Source organism: Astatotilapia calliptera, chromosome 7 (genome assembly GCF_964374335.1).
Source record: "Astatotilapia calliptera chromosome 7, fAstCal68.1, whole genome shotgun sequence".
In the NCBI taxonomy this organism is placed as follows: Eukaryota; Metazoa; Chordata; class Actinopteri; order Cichliformes; family Cichlidae; genus Astatotilapia; species Astatotilapia calliptera.
In genome coordinates this window covers 54,999,840-55,015,773 of record NC_137428.1, presented here as the reverse complement: position 1 = coordinate 55,015,773, position 15,934 = coordinate 54,999,840, and the positions used below count along the sequence as shown (strand labels likewise).

Sequence of the window (15,934 nt, the reverse complement as noted above, 5' to 3'; positions counted from 1 at the left end):
GATTCATCTACTCCCTTTATAAGATAATAAACAGTACAAGAAGTATAGGCTTAAGAAAATTTCACTCTCGGACAATGCTCAGATGTGAATCAGTTTTTCCACTGATTTGGTATATGATAAAGATCATGTCATAAATTCAGCACCCGGCAGCTTAAGAGGCTACCCTTTTAAATATTCAGATATGGCAGGCAAATGTACTACAACTAACATGTGCATATACTACAATATCGTCTCCATTTGGTTGAATTTGAACTGCAAAAGCATATGTTGTTGTTTTTTTTGGTGAAGTCTCTTGTGCCAAATTTCCTACCCATCACTCTTCCTTAATTGTTCATCAAATACAAATATTGCATTATTGAAGATTGCCCTTCTCCTAACGTTCTTAAGTAAGTGCACGCGGCCACTGAGAGAACTCAGATGAGGGAGAAAAGTGGTTCGACACTGAAACTCTGGGTGACAAATGCCAAAAAAGGGGAAGGGATCAATTAAACATCGCGTGTAGGAGAGATTTTCTGGTACGCCTGGCACTTTGAACAGAACAAATGGCAAAGTCCAGACAAATCCCAACAAACTAGAGTTTAAAAACAGATTTACTACATATGCACAAAACCAAACAACAGAGAACAGAAGTCTTACAGAATAAAAGATAACATTAACCCAGCATCTCTACTGTAGTAGGCTGGTCTTTGCTTTCTAGCCAGTCAAAACCAGAGTTCACAGTATCACTGCATATCTGCTGAAAAAGCGGGTCGTTCTTCAGTTCTTCCAGTGTTGAGTCTTCATATTGTTCCTGCTGTTGATTGGGATCAAACAGTAAGTTGGTGTCCAACGTGTTAAGGTCAGTGATGCTACTGGACAGATCTGAGGTCAGTCTGATGTCGTTTGAGAAGTCGGACGCCACGGCGTTGAGCTCCGAAGCTACCTGACCTACCAACTGGGAACTGGGGTTGAGGCCATCATCCCCCAGCAAGTCCTTGACAGTGTTGTTGAAATCCAGCTGTTGCTGTTCATCCTCCACCTCCTGCTGCTGTGTGCTCTGGAGGAGCAGCTGTGGCTGTGTTTGCACTGGATTCTCCTGCAGCTGCTGCTGTTGCTGGTCTTGTTCACCAGAGCCCACTTGTGCTTGGCTGTCCCCAGTAGAGAAACCTCCCTGTTCTCCACTTCCGGTGGTGAGGTAGCCGTGCTGCTGGAGCTCAAAGGCAGCAGGACTGGAGCTGACGGGCAGCTGAGTCTGATGAGCAGTCCCTGCAGCAAAGCCAGGCGTGGTCTCCAGGATCTGTGTGAGGTTCATACGGGCCGTGTAGTTAGAGGGGAGGTTGTTTATGCCTAGACCGCGGACAGAATCATCCCCGTCCGCTTCCATTTTGCTGAGGAGAACATTCGTGATTTTGGCCGTGTTGCTCTGACCCTGCACGGGCAGCATCTCACTCTGCATCATGATGTTCAGAGGTACAGACTGGCTACGCTGGACCATGCTGTGGACAGAGGTGACGGTCTGGCTGTTCGACAGGATGCTGAGAACCTCGGAGGTGATGGGGGAGTTAAAAGGTGAAACCACAGCGCGCGTTGTCGTGGTGGTACTTGTGGTGGTGGTCGCGGGGCCAGTGTTGCCACTGAAGTTTCTCTGGCGCACTGCTGGGCTAACACTGCGGCAACGGAAAGTACTAGATGCAGACGAGGATGAGGCCTTGCTATCTAACGGTGCCGGCACAGCAAAACTCTCTTGTTTTGTAGGAGTTGTTACAATTTGCTGCTGTTGTTGCTGCTGCGGCTGTTGTTGTTGCTGCTGCTGCAGCTGCGGCTGCTGCTGAACTGGAGAGATCGGGGTCAAACGGCCAAAGTGGGCAGCATCCTGTCTTGACTGAGATTGAAATGACTGGCCAGGAATTGCAAATGCATGTGGCTTACGAAACTGATCGTCCACCAGGTCTTGGTAGCTGGGCAAAATGCCAATGCTATGGTTCGACAAAGGACCTGAAGAGTTGCTGTTGTAGCGGTTGTTGATCCACTCCAGCTTGGCCTTGTCAGGGTGGGTTGCCATGGGCCTTTGCATGGGCTTGACAGGGCTGCTGGAGACAATACTGGCGTCGTGGTAACCTGTAATGCTCGAGTTAATGGGAGTAAAAGCAAAAGGGTTCCTGCACTCCACGGGGCTCGGGGGGACGCTGCTGCTGCAGTTGGACAGTGGTGTGCTGATAGGGGTGTGACGACCCATGGCTCCATCCACAGGGGTTATGGGAGCCATACGGGAGCACGGGCTCTCCCTCGTCAGGCTGTGAGCGAGCGTCATTTCAGAGGTAGGGGTGGGTGTCGGGGTTGGTGTCGGCGTGGGGGTTTGGACTGGAGTGGTACTGCTGTGGGCAGACGGGTAGAAGGTAGTAGTGGCCTGGTGAGTGCTGAGGATAGAGCCTTGACTGCTGGCTGACTGACCTTGCAGGGTAACGTCCACACAGTTACCGAACAGACCCTTCAACTTCATCTGCTCCTCCATTTGGACTAGCTCCTCCACAATGCTGTCTTGGGTCATGTCATCATCATTGAATGGGAAATAGTCCATGTTGGTCTGAGAACCTGCAAAATCAACCATTTCCTGTGTGAGGGTGAGCTGGCCCGAGGCTTCAGAGGGTTGGGCTATAATGGAAAGTTGGTCAGCAGGGGTTTGTTTGTGTTCTGCTGGTATCTGCTGGGCAAACGCCTGCTTGCGAAGCTCATCAAGGTGCCCCTCCTCCCATATTGTGCTCTTTAACTCACTCATCACAGAGGCTTCGTGTGGTCCTGAGTTGGCTTGTATGGCACAAGGATCCCCAGTGATCTGCTGCAGCAGCGCCTGATCGGTCGTGTTATTTCCCGCCGCCCCAGTGCTGGTATCGGGGCTGACAGAAGGGTCTTCGTGTTTCACCACCAGGTCTTGGTGTTTGACAACAGTCTGGGTGCTCTCAGTGTGTGTGATGGGTGAGTCAGAGAGTGCGAGGATCTGTGTGGGCCCTATAGAAGTGTGTTTCACTTTGCAGGGGGCACTCTCTGGTCTAGCAGGGGTTCCTGGTCTGGGGATCCTCTTCACTGCAGCGCTGACTCCGGGTTTGGGATTGTCAACTAGAGCCAGCGGCTGCTGGGATATAAACACCCTTTTCACTGGAATTGCATGGGATTCCCCGCCTGTGCGCTTCCTGGGGCTCTTGGCGTCTGCGCAGGGATCCTTTGATGTTGAGGTAACAGCAGAGGAGCCACTAGATGATGTGTTGACACTGGAGTTCTGATTATCAACAGTCAAGTACAAAGTACTGTCATGGCAGTTACTGTTATTGCTGTCCTGAGTCCCAGCTGCAGCTACAGAAGTAGGAGGAGATGTGGAGTCATTTTTTATCCTCGCCCCTTTGTCTGTTCCTGGAGAACATTTAACAAGGAAACTTGGCTCACTAGCAGCCCTGAACTTTGCCACTCTCTCCTCTTTGGCTCCTACAGCAGTTTTCTCCATGCCAGAGGCAGAGTTATTGTCATTTCCGGCTTCAGACACCACTTTGGCGTCAGCAGAGGGCATGGGAGTAGAGGCAGGAGCACTAAGTCTGACTGCAGGAGACTGGGGGGCAGCAGAACTCCCACTTTGTAACTGCTGGGATTCATCCAAAGCAGCGGTGGTGCTCACGCCAGCTGAGGCTGGTCGCACAGAAGTGCTGCTGCTGTTACTACTACTGCTGCTGCTGGGAGCGAGAGCGATGGCTGTCATCTTCACCACGTTCACTGAGCTGACATGGGGAGTGGGCATCACAGTTTTTATTGGGCTGTTGGTGATGAGCAACGTGGGGGGTGAACGCAGCGTGATGGCACTGGTGGCAGAGGGCTTAGGCAGGATCTGGGCGTACCGTGTACTGTGTCGCGCCAGCCGGTCACCTACAGGACTAGCTGAGATATTCTGAGAAGTTTTGGGGGACTGTTTGAGAGACTGAGTGACCACTTGAAAGTTCACAGGCAACACTTTTCCTTCGGCTGTCCCTACGGGACTGGGTGAGGTCATCAACTGCCTGCTTCTCTGTACCTGGGAAAACAATGAGAACATAACAGCACATTTTAAGCAAAATGATCAACAACTTGTCAGATAATAATTAAATAAAAAACTCAGTCACGTACCGTCACTGGGCTAGGGACAGCTGCTACTACAATGCCTATGGTAGGCTGAGGGGAAAGCAGAGCAGGGCTGCCACAGGGGATCGTGGGGCCCGGGGTACTGGCCTCTGTTCTCTTGACCTGGGTCTCAGTGGGCAAGGGTGAGTGAAGCTTCTGCTCCTGCTGCTTCTTCTGGATCTTGCGTTGCAGTTGCTGCTTTGCATCAACAGAAGGCGAGGGCAGGGTCTTCACCTGGGGCTGGAATGAGTTACACTCCGCTGTCGGCACAAACGCAGAAGCTGGAGTTGGTGTCTTCATTCCTATCAAGACATACGAGAGGAAAAGAGCGGTAGATCGTTGGTGGTGTTCTTGTCTTGTCAAACATCTCTGCTGAGGCATGAGCTGTCTGCAGTTCTGGATAGTTAAAATTCAACAAACATGTACTGTGTGTAGCCTAACAAACATTTTACAGCACACAGACATCATGGGGACGGTTAATTTAGATAATGCTTAAAAAATAACTACCTAAATAAGGCCTTGATAGGTGTCAAGAGGGCTACTGATTGGTGTGAATTACTTCAAGTCGAAGTGCTTTGCATAAACATCAGCTAACATCAGTAAATACACTCTCTTGTGCAGATATGCCAATACTGGTTAACAAGACTGATACTGGCCAATGCTGGCTAAAACCGATTGTTGGACAATAACTTGGTGCACTGCACGAGTATGTGCAATCACGATTTTAAGTGACAGGTTAGTTTTAGAAAGATTTGCATTATGCATGTAGCTTCACTTTAAACATGAAGTCAGTTTTTTCATTTTGGTATTTCTGCTTTGTCGCTTGCAGTTCAAGCATCAGCGTGGCAGAAGCCGCACATTTATTTGCAATTTGTGACTGACGGTCATTTCTGAAACAGGACTTTTGATTTGCATGAAAGGCTGGGCTCAAAAAATTAGGATCACACTTAGAAAACACTCTTGAATCAGTGAGATGGAAATATGTAAAGAAAGAATAACAAACAGCAAATTATATTTTTTGACAGACGGTGATGCCTTCCGAGCTTGTACAGTGGGGCAAAAAAGTATTTAGTCAGCCACCGATTGTGCAAGTTCCCCCACCTAAAATGATGACAGAGGTCAGTAATTTGCACCAGAGGTACACTTCAACTGTGAGAGACAGAATGTGAAAAAAAAATCCATGAATCCACATGGTAGGATTTGTAAAGAATTTATTGGTAAATCAGGGTGGAAAATAAGTATTTGGTCAATAACAAAAATACAACTCAATACTTTGTAACATAACCTTTGTTGGCAATAACAGAGGTCAAACGTTTACTATAGGTCTTTACCAGGTTTGCACACACAGTAGCTGGTATTTTGGCCCATTCCTCCATGCAGATCTTCTCGAGAGCAGTGATGTTTTGGGGCTGTCGCCGAGCAACATGGACTTCCAACTCCCGCCACAGATTTTCTATGGGGTTGAGGTCTGGAGACTGGCTAGGCCACTCCAGGACTTTCAAATGCTTCTTACGGAGCCACTCCTTTGTTGCCCGGGCGGTGTGTTTTGGATCATTGTCATGTTGGAAGACCCAGCCTCGTTTCATCTTCAAAGTTCTCACTGATGGAAGGAGGTTTTGGCTCAAAATCTCACGATACATGGCCCCATTCATTCTGTCCTTAACACGGATCAGTCGTCCTGTCCCCTTGGCAGAAAAACAGCCCCATAGCATGATGTTTCCACCCCCATGCTTCACAGTAGGTATGGTGTTCTTGGGATGCAACTCAGTATTCTTCTTCCTCCAAACACGACGAGTTGAGTTTATACCAAAAAGTTCTACTTTGGTTTCATCTGACCACATGACATTCTCCCAATCCTCTGCTGTATCATCCATGTGCTCTCTGGCAAACTTCAGACAGGCCTGGACATGCACTGGCTTCAGCAGCGGAACACGTCTGGCACTGCGGGATTTGATTCCCTGCCGTTGTAGTGTGTTACTGATGGTGACCTTTGTTACTTTGGTCCCAGCTCTCTGCAGGTCATTCACCAGGTCCCCCCGTGTGGTTCTGGGATCTTTGCTCACCGTTCTCATGATCATTTTGACCCCACGGGATGAGATCTTGCGTGGAGCCCCAGATCGAGGGAGATTATCAGTGGTCTTGTATGTCTTCCATTTTCTGATGATTGCTCCCACAGTTGATTTTTTCACACCAAGCTGCTTGCCTATTGTAGATTCACTCTTCCCAGTCTGGTGCAGGTCTACAATACTTTTCCTGGTGTCCTTCGAAAGCTCTTTGGTCTTGGCCATGGCGGAGTTTGGAGTCTGACTGTTTGAGGCTGTGGACAGGTGTCTTTTATACAGATGATGAGTTCAAACAGGTGCCATTCATACAGGTAACGAGTGGGGGACAGAAAAGCTTCTTACAGAAGACGTTACAGGTCTGTGAGAGCCAGAGATTTTCCTTGTTTGAGGTGACCAAATACTTATTTTCCACCCTGATTTACGAATAAATTCTTTACAAATCCTACCATGTGAATTCATGGATTCTTTTTTCACATTCTGTCTCTCACAGTTGAAGTGTACCTCTGGTGCAAATTACTGACCTCTGTCATCATTTTAAGTGGGGGAACTTGCACAATCGGTGGCTGACTAAATACTTTTTTGCCCCACTGTATATCTCAAGTGAAAAAACACAATGTTTAAGATGTACTACAGTGCCCAATGAACTTCAAACTTACATGCACACGAGACAACAATGAAACAAACACGCCAACAGATCAATAGGACACCTTTACCTGTGGGTGTTCCGGTCATAACAGTGAGTGCAGCCATGGACTTAGTACCGATGTAGTGGCTATTAAGCAGAAAACGAGCCAGGTCCTCCACGTTGTCAAACTGACGGCTCAGGACCTTTTGAGCCCACTCACACACTAATCCACAAGCTGCAGACCTCATTTCATCTTCAGCACTCGGAGACTGGCCCGTTGGCTCCATCAGTTCACACTAGTGAGACAGAGCAGAGCAGCAGGGAGGTGAGCGTCGAACAAATTTTTCAAGTCTAACTATATGGATCGGGTTTTTTTGCAGGCAATCTTACCCCATCACCAGACTTCTGAAGGTCCAGGTTGGGTAGGGATGGCATGTGAACAAAAGCTTTCTTCCTTAACCCGCTATAACAGTATGTGCGAAGGAGTTAAGGTTTCTAAAGCATGAAGACTGTGCAAACCTAAATGATTATAACATGCCGATATTTGTACGTTTTTTTGAAATTCTGCCCTAAAAATATGACACCATCTAAGGTCAGTCATCAGCCTTTCATCTGTGAGCCAAGGATTCCCTGCTACTACCTTTCTACTTCTGTAGCCAGACTCTCTTGGAATTTTGACAAAATAGTTCTCCAGGCTTTATGAAGGTATTTCAAAGCTTTTCTCTGGATATTTGCGGTTTTTTCTTTTTTTTACCATTTTCAGGGGAATGTTGTTTAATTTCTTAAGCCACTTCACACTAAACTATGAATCATTCAAGCACTAAAAAGGCACTTAGTTCAATGGATGAGCAAGTGTTAACACAGTTTAACAGGCAAAAAATATTTTTACACTAACAAGCTGATTCCCAAAGAGATAATAGTTGAAAACGTGGCTTCCCAGCGTGGTGTACAGTGTGTCTTTAAAAATATCTGAGGGCACTGGACTCTTTTTGAGTTCACAAACTTGTATCTTTTCCCTTGGTTTGGTTTCTTTTCACACAGCAAAGACTCCAAGCAAACTCCAAGTGAACCAAAATGCATCACCACAAACCACATGAGAACATTTAGTCTGCTTACTGCTCAGACGCGTCTGGTGTGTGAGCAACACAAGCAAATACAAGAAGAAGGTGCTGTGTTTTGGCCTTATAGAGATAACATGGAGAATTTACATTCACTTTACAGCTAGCTGCTAGCCCATACTGACTACTTATGCACTCTGCACATCTAGGTTACCATGCTGCATCCCAGAATTCAAGAGAAGATGTTCAGCTCAAACTTGTTGCATGCACCTGCTAGTTGGCTCGGATCACGTTCACACCATAAATGAACCGCTCGCTTGGAAGTGGACTGAGACCCCCGACCATGTTCACACGTGCACAAGCAAACCACACCAAGATTGAAAACTATTTTGGCTAAACTAAAAACTGGCTAAACACCGCAGGTGTGAAAGCACACTAGGAGAGTTCAGGTATTTTGAAGAATAAAGGTTTTCACACCAAATATTGACTTAGAAGCTTTTTAGAATTGTACTAACTCTGTGTTGCCTTGTCTACTGTATTGACATTTATGTTTGCATGTTTCAGTAAATCCTTGCGCCTATTTCCCATTTTCCTAGCAAAATATAAAGACAGATGCCTCAAGACTGTTTAACTTTTTTCTTTCTTTTTTTATTTTATTAATAAATAACGGAGCAGCTTTGAAGCTTCCTCTTTTGGGGCAGCATGAGAACATGAAAAAAAAACTCAAACTGGGCGTGACAAACACCCAGTTTGAGTCTTTCTTGGCATGTAAAGCCGAGAACTTTACTTTTTTCCCTTGAATTTTTTCCCCCTGAAGCTTTGTAATCCCCTTATGTTGTCTGGCCATAGGGTCTGAGCTCAGGTAAGCCTGTCCATAAAAAAGGGACCGTAGCAAATAAATGGCAAACTAACTTACATGCACTCTGGAACTTAAATTCACAGAAGCCAAGCAATGATAACTAATGGCGCAACTCCTCTCTTGACTCTATCCTCTGTGGAATTTTGAGGTTTTAATATATTTATAAAAAGCTTATTTTAAGCCCAGCTAGTAGTATCATGTTGAGATGAATTGCCTAAGATCTCTGCAAGCAAACATTAATGATCTGCCTGCTCATCATCCATACAAGCCCAACTGCACACATGCAATCACCTAAAAGAATCACTCATGTTGAAAAAAAAAAAAAAAAACGAAGAAAGAAAAAAAGAAAGAAATACAACCAGGGTAACACTTTGTTTAAGGATATTTGGATTTCCCTCTCATTCCCAGACGACGTGCCTTCATGTTAGGAAAGACATTCTTCATGATCTTTCCAAAGTCTGCTGCACTCAGTGGATTGTAGCCGAGATTGTCACAATAGCTCCTTGTAGGAGAAGAGAACCCACATGAGATTATGACGAAACTATAACTGTCTGAGAGCAGATCGCACGTCTTCTGCAAGGTTATCCACTTACTTGTATTCATCATACACCTCTTGCTTTGGGAGGGAAGTCTCTGGGTGCTCTTCTAGGTGATTGCGTATCCAGTTGAATGCATACATCTGTTGAGTACGGCTTGACGACATGGAACTCTGATCACTGAAAGTGGTGCATAAGAAAAAGACATTTGGTGAGGCAGTACCCTCGACTGCGGTGCATCATTTCTTGTTAATACAGAAACTTTAATACCATAATCCAGGAGTGGAGGACCCCCTCTCATTCTCAGTCCAAATGGGCAGAATTTGGGGGTTGGGGTGATGAATAGATATGGGGAAACAAATGAAACACAGACAGCTAGGTATAGCAAAAGTCTACAGATTTCAGTGGTTCAATCATACAGCTGAAATGTTGAAGAAAAAGAAAAAACCCTCAACAGTGACTTAAATTCAAATTCGATGCCCCTCTAGCGTCTATCAGCCTAACCTGTGTCTGTGTAGCAGCCAGTGGATTTTTGACAAGCAATGAGACAGTGCCGATAATGTAATGAGAGCCACAACAAAGCATGTATTTGTGTGTGCGTCTGTGTGTGTGCGTGTGTGAGAGAGGGAAAAAAAAAGCCAGAGAGCAAAGTGGAAAACTTAGTTTAAGTGCTCGCCTGTGACATACCTTTTATCATTGCCACTGCTGGGACCAGAAGGCAACTTAAGGTAGAGGTAGAGCTTTTCGATGTCTGTAAACTTCTCAACATCTTGCTGTAAAAATAAAAACATCACAGAGAGGAGAAAAAAATGAATATGTCTGAAGAGTTTAACACACGTGCTGACGAAGGCTGTGGTCAGGCTGATGGTTTAAAATCTGGTTCATAATTCAACTCAAACAAACACGGACTCTGGAATTACAATTGTATGCAAAAAATTTTATTATTGATCCCAACTTAAGTGCTTTTCATCTGGTTTCTAAGAATGGATTCATCTCACCTCTTCCTTTTGTATTTGCCTCTTTGTTGCTAGGGGAACCAATACTTAAATGAACGAGGTGAGAGCTGTCAGCCAATAAGCAGTGAACGAAGACGCTATTTACTACACATCACTGCTGCAAGCCCTGAGTGAATTACATACACAGTCCTGACCTGCTGGCCACTGGCTGGAACCTAACTCTTCCCTTTTTAAACTTCCTGAACTTCTTTTTGGTTTTTAAGTCTGATCTGATGATCAAAGACTTGCATCAAAAACAACTGCAAATGCAGATTATACTGGTGGAAATTTCTCTCAGTGCTATTCTCTCTAAAGTTACACAAGGTTTTTACTGCATAGAGAAATTTTTGGCAACCGGCAAAGAGATTTTAGCCAGAGCCAAAGAAAAAACTACAACAAAACAACACTGGAATAAAACTTTGCTTCTACTAAGTGTTATTAATCTGAGCTTCATTTACTCAAGCATAAAATTTGCTAATCAAAGAGGTCAGAAAACAAATGCAAGGCAAAACAGACTGCCACTAATCTTTGAGGTCTGATTGTGCACAGCCCTCCCAAAAAATCTCACTCTGCAGGAAAAAAAACCACTTCAATGTGTCACCTGTTCAATAAATTTTTCTACATAGTTTAAGGCATCTCGTTTTACCATTTTTGCATGACAACAGTGGATGTTAGTGGCAAACATTTGTCACAGAGATAAAAAAAACAAACATATACATTTTATCTGATTCTAAAATGACAATATCATATATGTATCTTATTACTATCTTATTAATAACAGAATATACAATTTGGTACCTTTGACATAGAAATTCTGTGCACATAATGATATGCCGATAGTAGCTCTATCAAACAAAGTTATTAATATAACCACATCTCAGTGCGTTTTGAAAAAGCCGCCCTTTTAGATGTTTATTTACTGTTTTATGTGGAAGCATCAGAGGAGTCAAAGAATGGATTTTTTTTTAAATCGAGACAAAAATGGAATAAAGCCCAAAAAACAGCGAAAACAAAAACATCTGCCTAACACCAGACAGAGGTGTTGAAATTAAAATCCAGGCTCTGTCTGCTTTACTGACGACAAAAAATAGACAAAAGCTTTATCACGTCGCTTTGATGTCACTGACACTTCTTTGCAGCTGCATAGGCGGCGAGACAGAGGGAGACGCAGCAGTTTGAGAATAATCTAAAACTGTGCATGAATAACCAGCTGAAACCAAAATACAAAAATCTTCATATATTTATATAAACATTGGAAACACTTTTGTCATTTGCTTCGCACAGTGCAAAAAAAGGCATTCATGAACATAACATTTAATGTGTTTACATGTGTTACTAAAAAAAAAGAAAGAAAAAACACAATATAGCGTTAAGATTTCTGCATGTAAATATTAGTTAATCAAATTGAAGCTTTGTGGGGTTGGCTTTGTCTACTCTGCTTCATCAAGCATGAAACATATTTAATCATTTATATGATTTAATGAAACATTCATTGCACAACTGTTCTCCGAACACAACAACAAACATTAACACATGACTCTGATAATGAGGGGATTGCAGATTAAGCAGTATTTACTGATACTCACCAATATGCTGTCCACTTTTGATTGTACAGATTTGCTACAATGAGAAAGAGATAAAAATTTAAGAAAGTGAATAAATAAGAAATAAAATGTCATGGATGCATGCAAGATTTTGTCAACATTTCAGCAAATAAAAGAAAAAAATCTCCCTTCCGGGTTACATTATTTTTGTACGTCGTTCAATACGACATATTTTATCATTCGCTGATATACTTTGAGAGCATCTTTGATAAAGTGAGAACATGTTTTAGGAGATTTATGAATATATTAAATCTGAAAAAAAAAAAAAGACATTTTGAGTCCTCTGTCTGGCAGATTCTCTCTAGGTCGCTCTCTCAAGATGAACTAAGGCAGCGGTCCCCAAGCCCCGGTCCACAGACCGGTACCGGTCCGTGAGTCGTTTGGTACCGGGCCGCGAGAGTTGAGGCTCAGCTGTGAAATGTATGGTTTTCAGAGGCTTTATCAGTTCTTAGCATTATTTTTTTTATCGTTACCCTGGTTTCCCTGGGTCTTTTCCCATGTGTTATGAATAAATCTTCTTCCTCTGGTACCGGTACTGGTTTTATTTTGTTGTATTTATCCGCGACACCTTAAAGGCCGATCCGTGAAAATGTTGTTGGACATAAACCGGTCCGTGGAGCAAAAAAGGTTGGAGACCGCTTAAGTAAGGGACTGAGTTCCAGGTTTTGGTGGTGTTGTCTTCTGTATGCTTCGGGTCACTATCATGCTGAAATATCGTCTGTGTAAGTTTTTTGCATCGTGTCTCCACGCTGCAGAAAGCTGGCATCCAATATATCAGCACCAGTGCCTTACTGTACGGCTGATGTTAGCCAGACTGTGAGTAACAACTAGTGCCTGTATCTCTTGGTCACTCTCCCGACCAAAGCTCTTCTTAGACCATCACAGAATTTTTCTGAATGACCAAATTTTAGGAAAAATTCTTGTTAATTTCCAACTTGGCTGGAACCCACTAACTTTTTATGCCTCACGGCCAGATTTAAACATCTATGGAGATCGCAATGTGGGTTTTTGAATCACACCCAACCAATGTGAATCTGCCACAGGTGTCTTCATTTACTTGCTACTCTCAGCAAAACGCTTGGTGACATTTTATCATCATTTTAGGGTTATCACGAGCAGATGCCGACTGTTTTTTTTTTTGTTTGTTTTTTTGCAATTAAAAAAAAAAAGCAGCATATTTTGAGTCTGGTGTTACTACACAGTAATGCTTCCATGCCATACCGGACTCATAATAACAGGGAAAATTCCGATGCGATTAACATTGCTGAAGTCTCCGTAGCGTGTGCAACAACGTGTAAAATTAGGCCTTCACTAATCACATTTTATACAGCACGTGCTCGTCCATACCATGATGCCGACGCAAATAACACGGTGGCCGGTTTCAATTAAAAGAGACTCATCACTAGAAATATCACAAGGCTAATCAAAGCAGGTGTATCAAAGGAAGATGAGCTGAATATTTATGTAAATGAAAAGTTTCACCTTTTCATATGAAACCCCAGAAAACTAAACACACCAGAAAGCACGTTTGCAGCTTGTCACTGCTGGTTATTGTGTGTGTAATGACTACTTCAACTTAACCTTTTATTTTTTTTTAATTAAAGCCTCAGTGTAGTATGACATATCATCTGAGCAGACACGATAATAGCAGCAAACGTGCATCTGGTTAATCTTAATCCCAGTGCTTTTAAATTTGCGACGTGCTTCTTTTTCCTTGTGGTCTTCATGAGTGATCTTTACTTTATCCCTCACGCGCTTCTGACTCTTATCTACGCACAGATGCTGTTTACATCTTTGGCTTCCTTTTTTTTTTTTAATTGCTTTCTGCTGGAAATGAGCCCGTGTGGCCATTGATCTCTTTTTCCCCTTGTATTTAACATAAACTTAATTTGCTGTAGAGTAATGATGAGGTAAGGGAGGGAGGAGGGACAGAAACTGGTGAGTAATATCCAAAGCCACAGTGCACAAAATAACGTACTGGTTTTTCAGAAGGAGCATTTCTATTTATAAACACACGTTATTCCCCCAAATGATGCAGCCCTCTCATTAGGAGCATTAAATCAGAGCGAGGCTGGACGTGTGGAGCTGCCTGCTTTGACACCTGTCATCCCGAGCATCAGCACCGCCGGTGGAGTCGGTGTCATCTATTATAACATGGCCTCCTATGGCTCGATGCTAATGACCATAGCTACCCCTGTTGTAGGTAACCCGACGTTACCGTGTCGTTAGCGCACAAACAGGAACCAGACGGAGCGGCGCGGTTCGGTGCCGTCGTGTTTCTCTGAAATATTTACGCCTAGCACGGCAGCAGCCGTGTTGTTTTTCGGGCAGCTTTTTGTGCAGCACACTGCCTCCTTGCCACTCCACAGTCAGATACGCTAATTACAAGGCTACGGCTAGCGAAAAGGACATTGTGGCCGCTTGTGGATCGCTTCCATCCTTACCAAATTGAATTCTTTATTTTGAACTGTAACGCGTTAGCCTCGGGCCCCTGGAGTCCTGGCACCAGCGCTGGAAGAGAGCCTAATCCCGAGGCAGGCTTCTGACCAGGTTGTTGTTGATCATCAGCCATCACGATGGAGGGGTGGTGGGGGAGCTTTAACAAGTAGGCCTCATCCCCGGCTGTGCACTGCACCGGACCCACCGCTGCTGGAGCGGCTCAGTCAGCTAGGACAGCCCGCTGAATCCACCACAGAGCATGGCTACAAACACTGTGATCTGACCCTCGTGAAGCACAAAACAAAACCCCCCAAAAAACACCCGGGAATACAAAAGGCATATCGCAGGGTTATCTCCGCTGCCGCAAATTGCACGCCTGCAGCAGCCAGCAGCAGCTACAGACGGAGCTGCCTGCGTCAAGACGCACGCGAGCTGCAGCGCCAGACCGGAAGTAGAGAGGTTTTTTTTAGGGTGAAAATAAAATCCCGATGTTTGCCATGTCGAAAGTTCACTCATGTGTGTGTGTGTGTGTGTGTGTGTGTGTGTGTGTGTGTGTGTGTGTGTGTGTGTGTGTGTGAACTTATTAAATCGGTGATGAATTCTCTTAAAAGTCATAACACACACCAGGAACTGCTAATACACACCACAGTGTGTAAAATCCACAGTTTCTGCACTTGAAGTACTTGAGAAACCTGCATTTAATTACATTTTAATTGTTAATTGATTTGAATAGTGAATCTAGGACGCCACTGACATTGCCCCGTAGAGCCATCCATTTTACCCTTATGCGTATCCATTATATTATATACATTTAAATTTACTTACCTTTTCTAATCTGCATCTTTGGAGTGACAGATGAGGATGCTAAGGATAGGGTGAGATAGAGGCAGATGATCTGCTGTAGTGATCACTAAAGGGAGCCGTTGAATGAAGAAGAAGAAGAAGAAGAAATATTTTAATGAATGATAGCTGGGCACAGCTGTTATCTAAATGTCTGTGATGTGGTTTTTTAAAATTATTATTATACTTTATTATCTTCCACTGCAGACCAAAGAATTGAACAGGCAGCTGAAAAATGTCCCTGTTGTTAATAAGAAAGACATTATTAATCAAATTATGTTAAACAAAAAAATAATTCTTGCCTTAAATTTTCTTCAGCCTTATGTATAAACTAAGCAATGAAGCAAATATAGGGTGGGTCTGCTCAATTCTATCTGCCTGATAAACTTAGAAACTTAGTTTCAAGTAACAGTGCACGTAGTAATTGATTTAAACATGACACACCATTATCCCAACATCTGCCTTTGAAATTTGAAAAATTCCAGGAGGCTTTTATTTGAAAAGTCATCAGCGGGACTTCAGGGTCTCATAGCGTCTCACTTGACGCGCTGTAGTTCCCACATGCACCTGCAGGGGGCTGCTGCAGGAAGCTGGTTGATCAGATAGTGACAATGACGGGTAAACAGCCAGGATAATATCACTTTGCCATGTAAACCAAGCATTTATAAACAAATATATTGATCTCAGTATCTACCGACGCACTTGAATAAAACGGTGATCGAAAGAGACGATAGACGAGGAAACGCTGATACACCAAAGAGGTGTCACAGACAGGTCGCTCCAAGATTGTCTTTGC

General features: G+C 44.0%; 1 protein-coding gene across 2 annotated transcripts; it reads right to left on the bottom strand.

Moving 5' to 3' along the window:
- Window positions 1-572: 572 nt before the first annotated feature.
- rfx7b (regulatory factor X7b) lies at window positions 573-14,734 on the bottom strand. 2 transcript variants are annotated; one of them, XM_080303873.1, is made up of 10 exons: window positions 14,304-14,734; window positions 11,842-11,875; window positions 9,949-10,033; window positions 9,531-9,570; window positions 9,318-9,440; window positions 9,110-9,226; window positions 7,198-7,282; window positions 6,896-7,103; window positions 4,126-4,421; window positions 573-4,033 (listed from the first exon to the last, which is right to left on the bottom strand). In XM_080303873.1, the coding sequence occupies exons 1-10, from the start codon at window positions 14,429-14,431 to the stop codon at window positions 653-655; spliced, it is 4,497 nt and encodes a 1,498-aa protein (XP_080159999.1). In that variant the 5' UTR covers window positions 14,432-14,734; the 3' UTR covers window positions 573-652. The 2 variants fall into 2 exon arrangements, with proteins under 2 accessions (XP_080159999.1, XP_026031364.2); XM_026175579.2 differs by lacking the exon at window positions 9,531-9,570 and having other exon boundaries at window positions 9,948-10,033.
- Window positions 14,735-15,934: the final 1,200 nt, after the last annotated feature.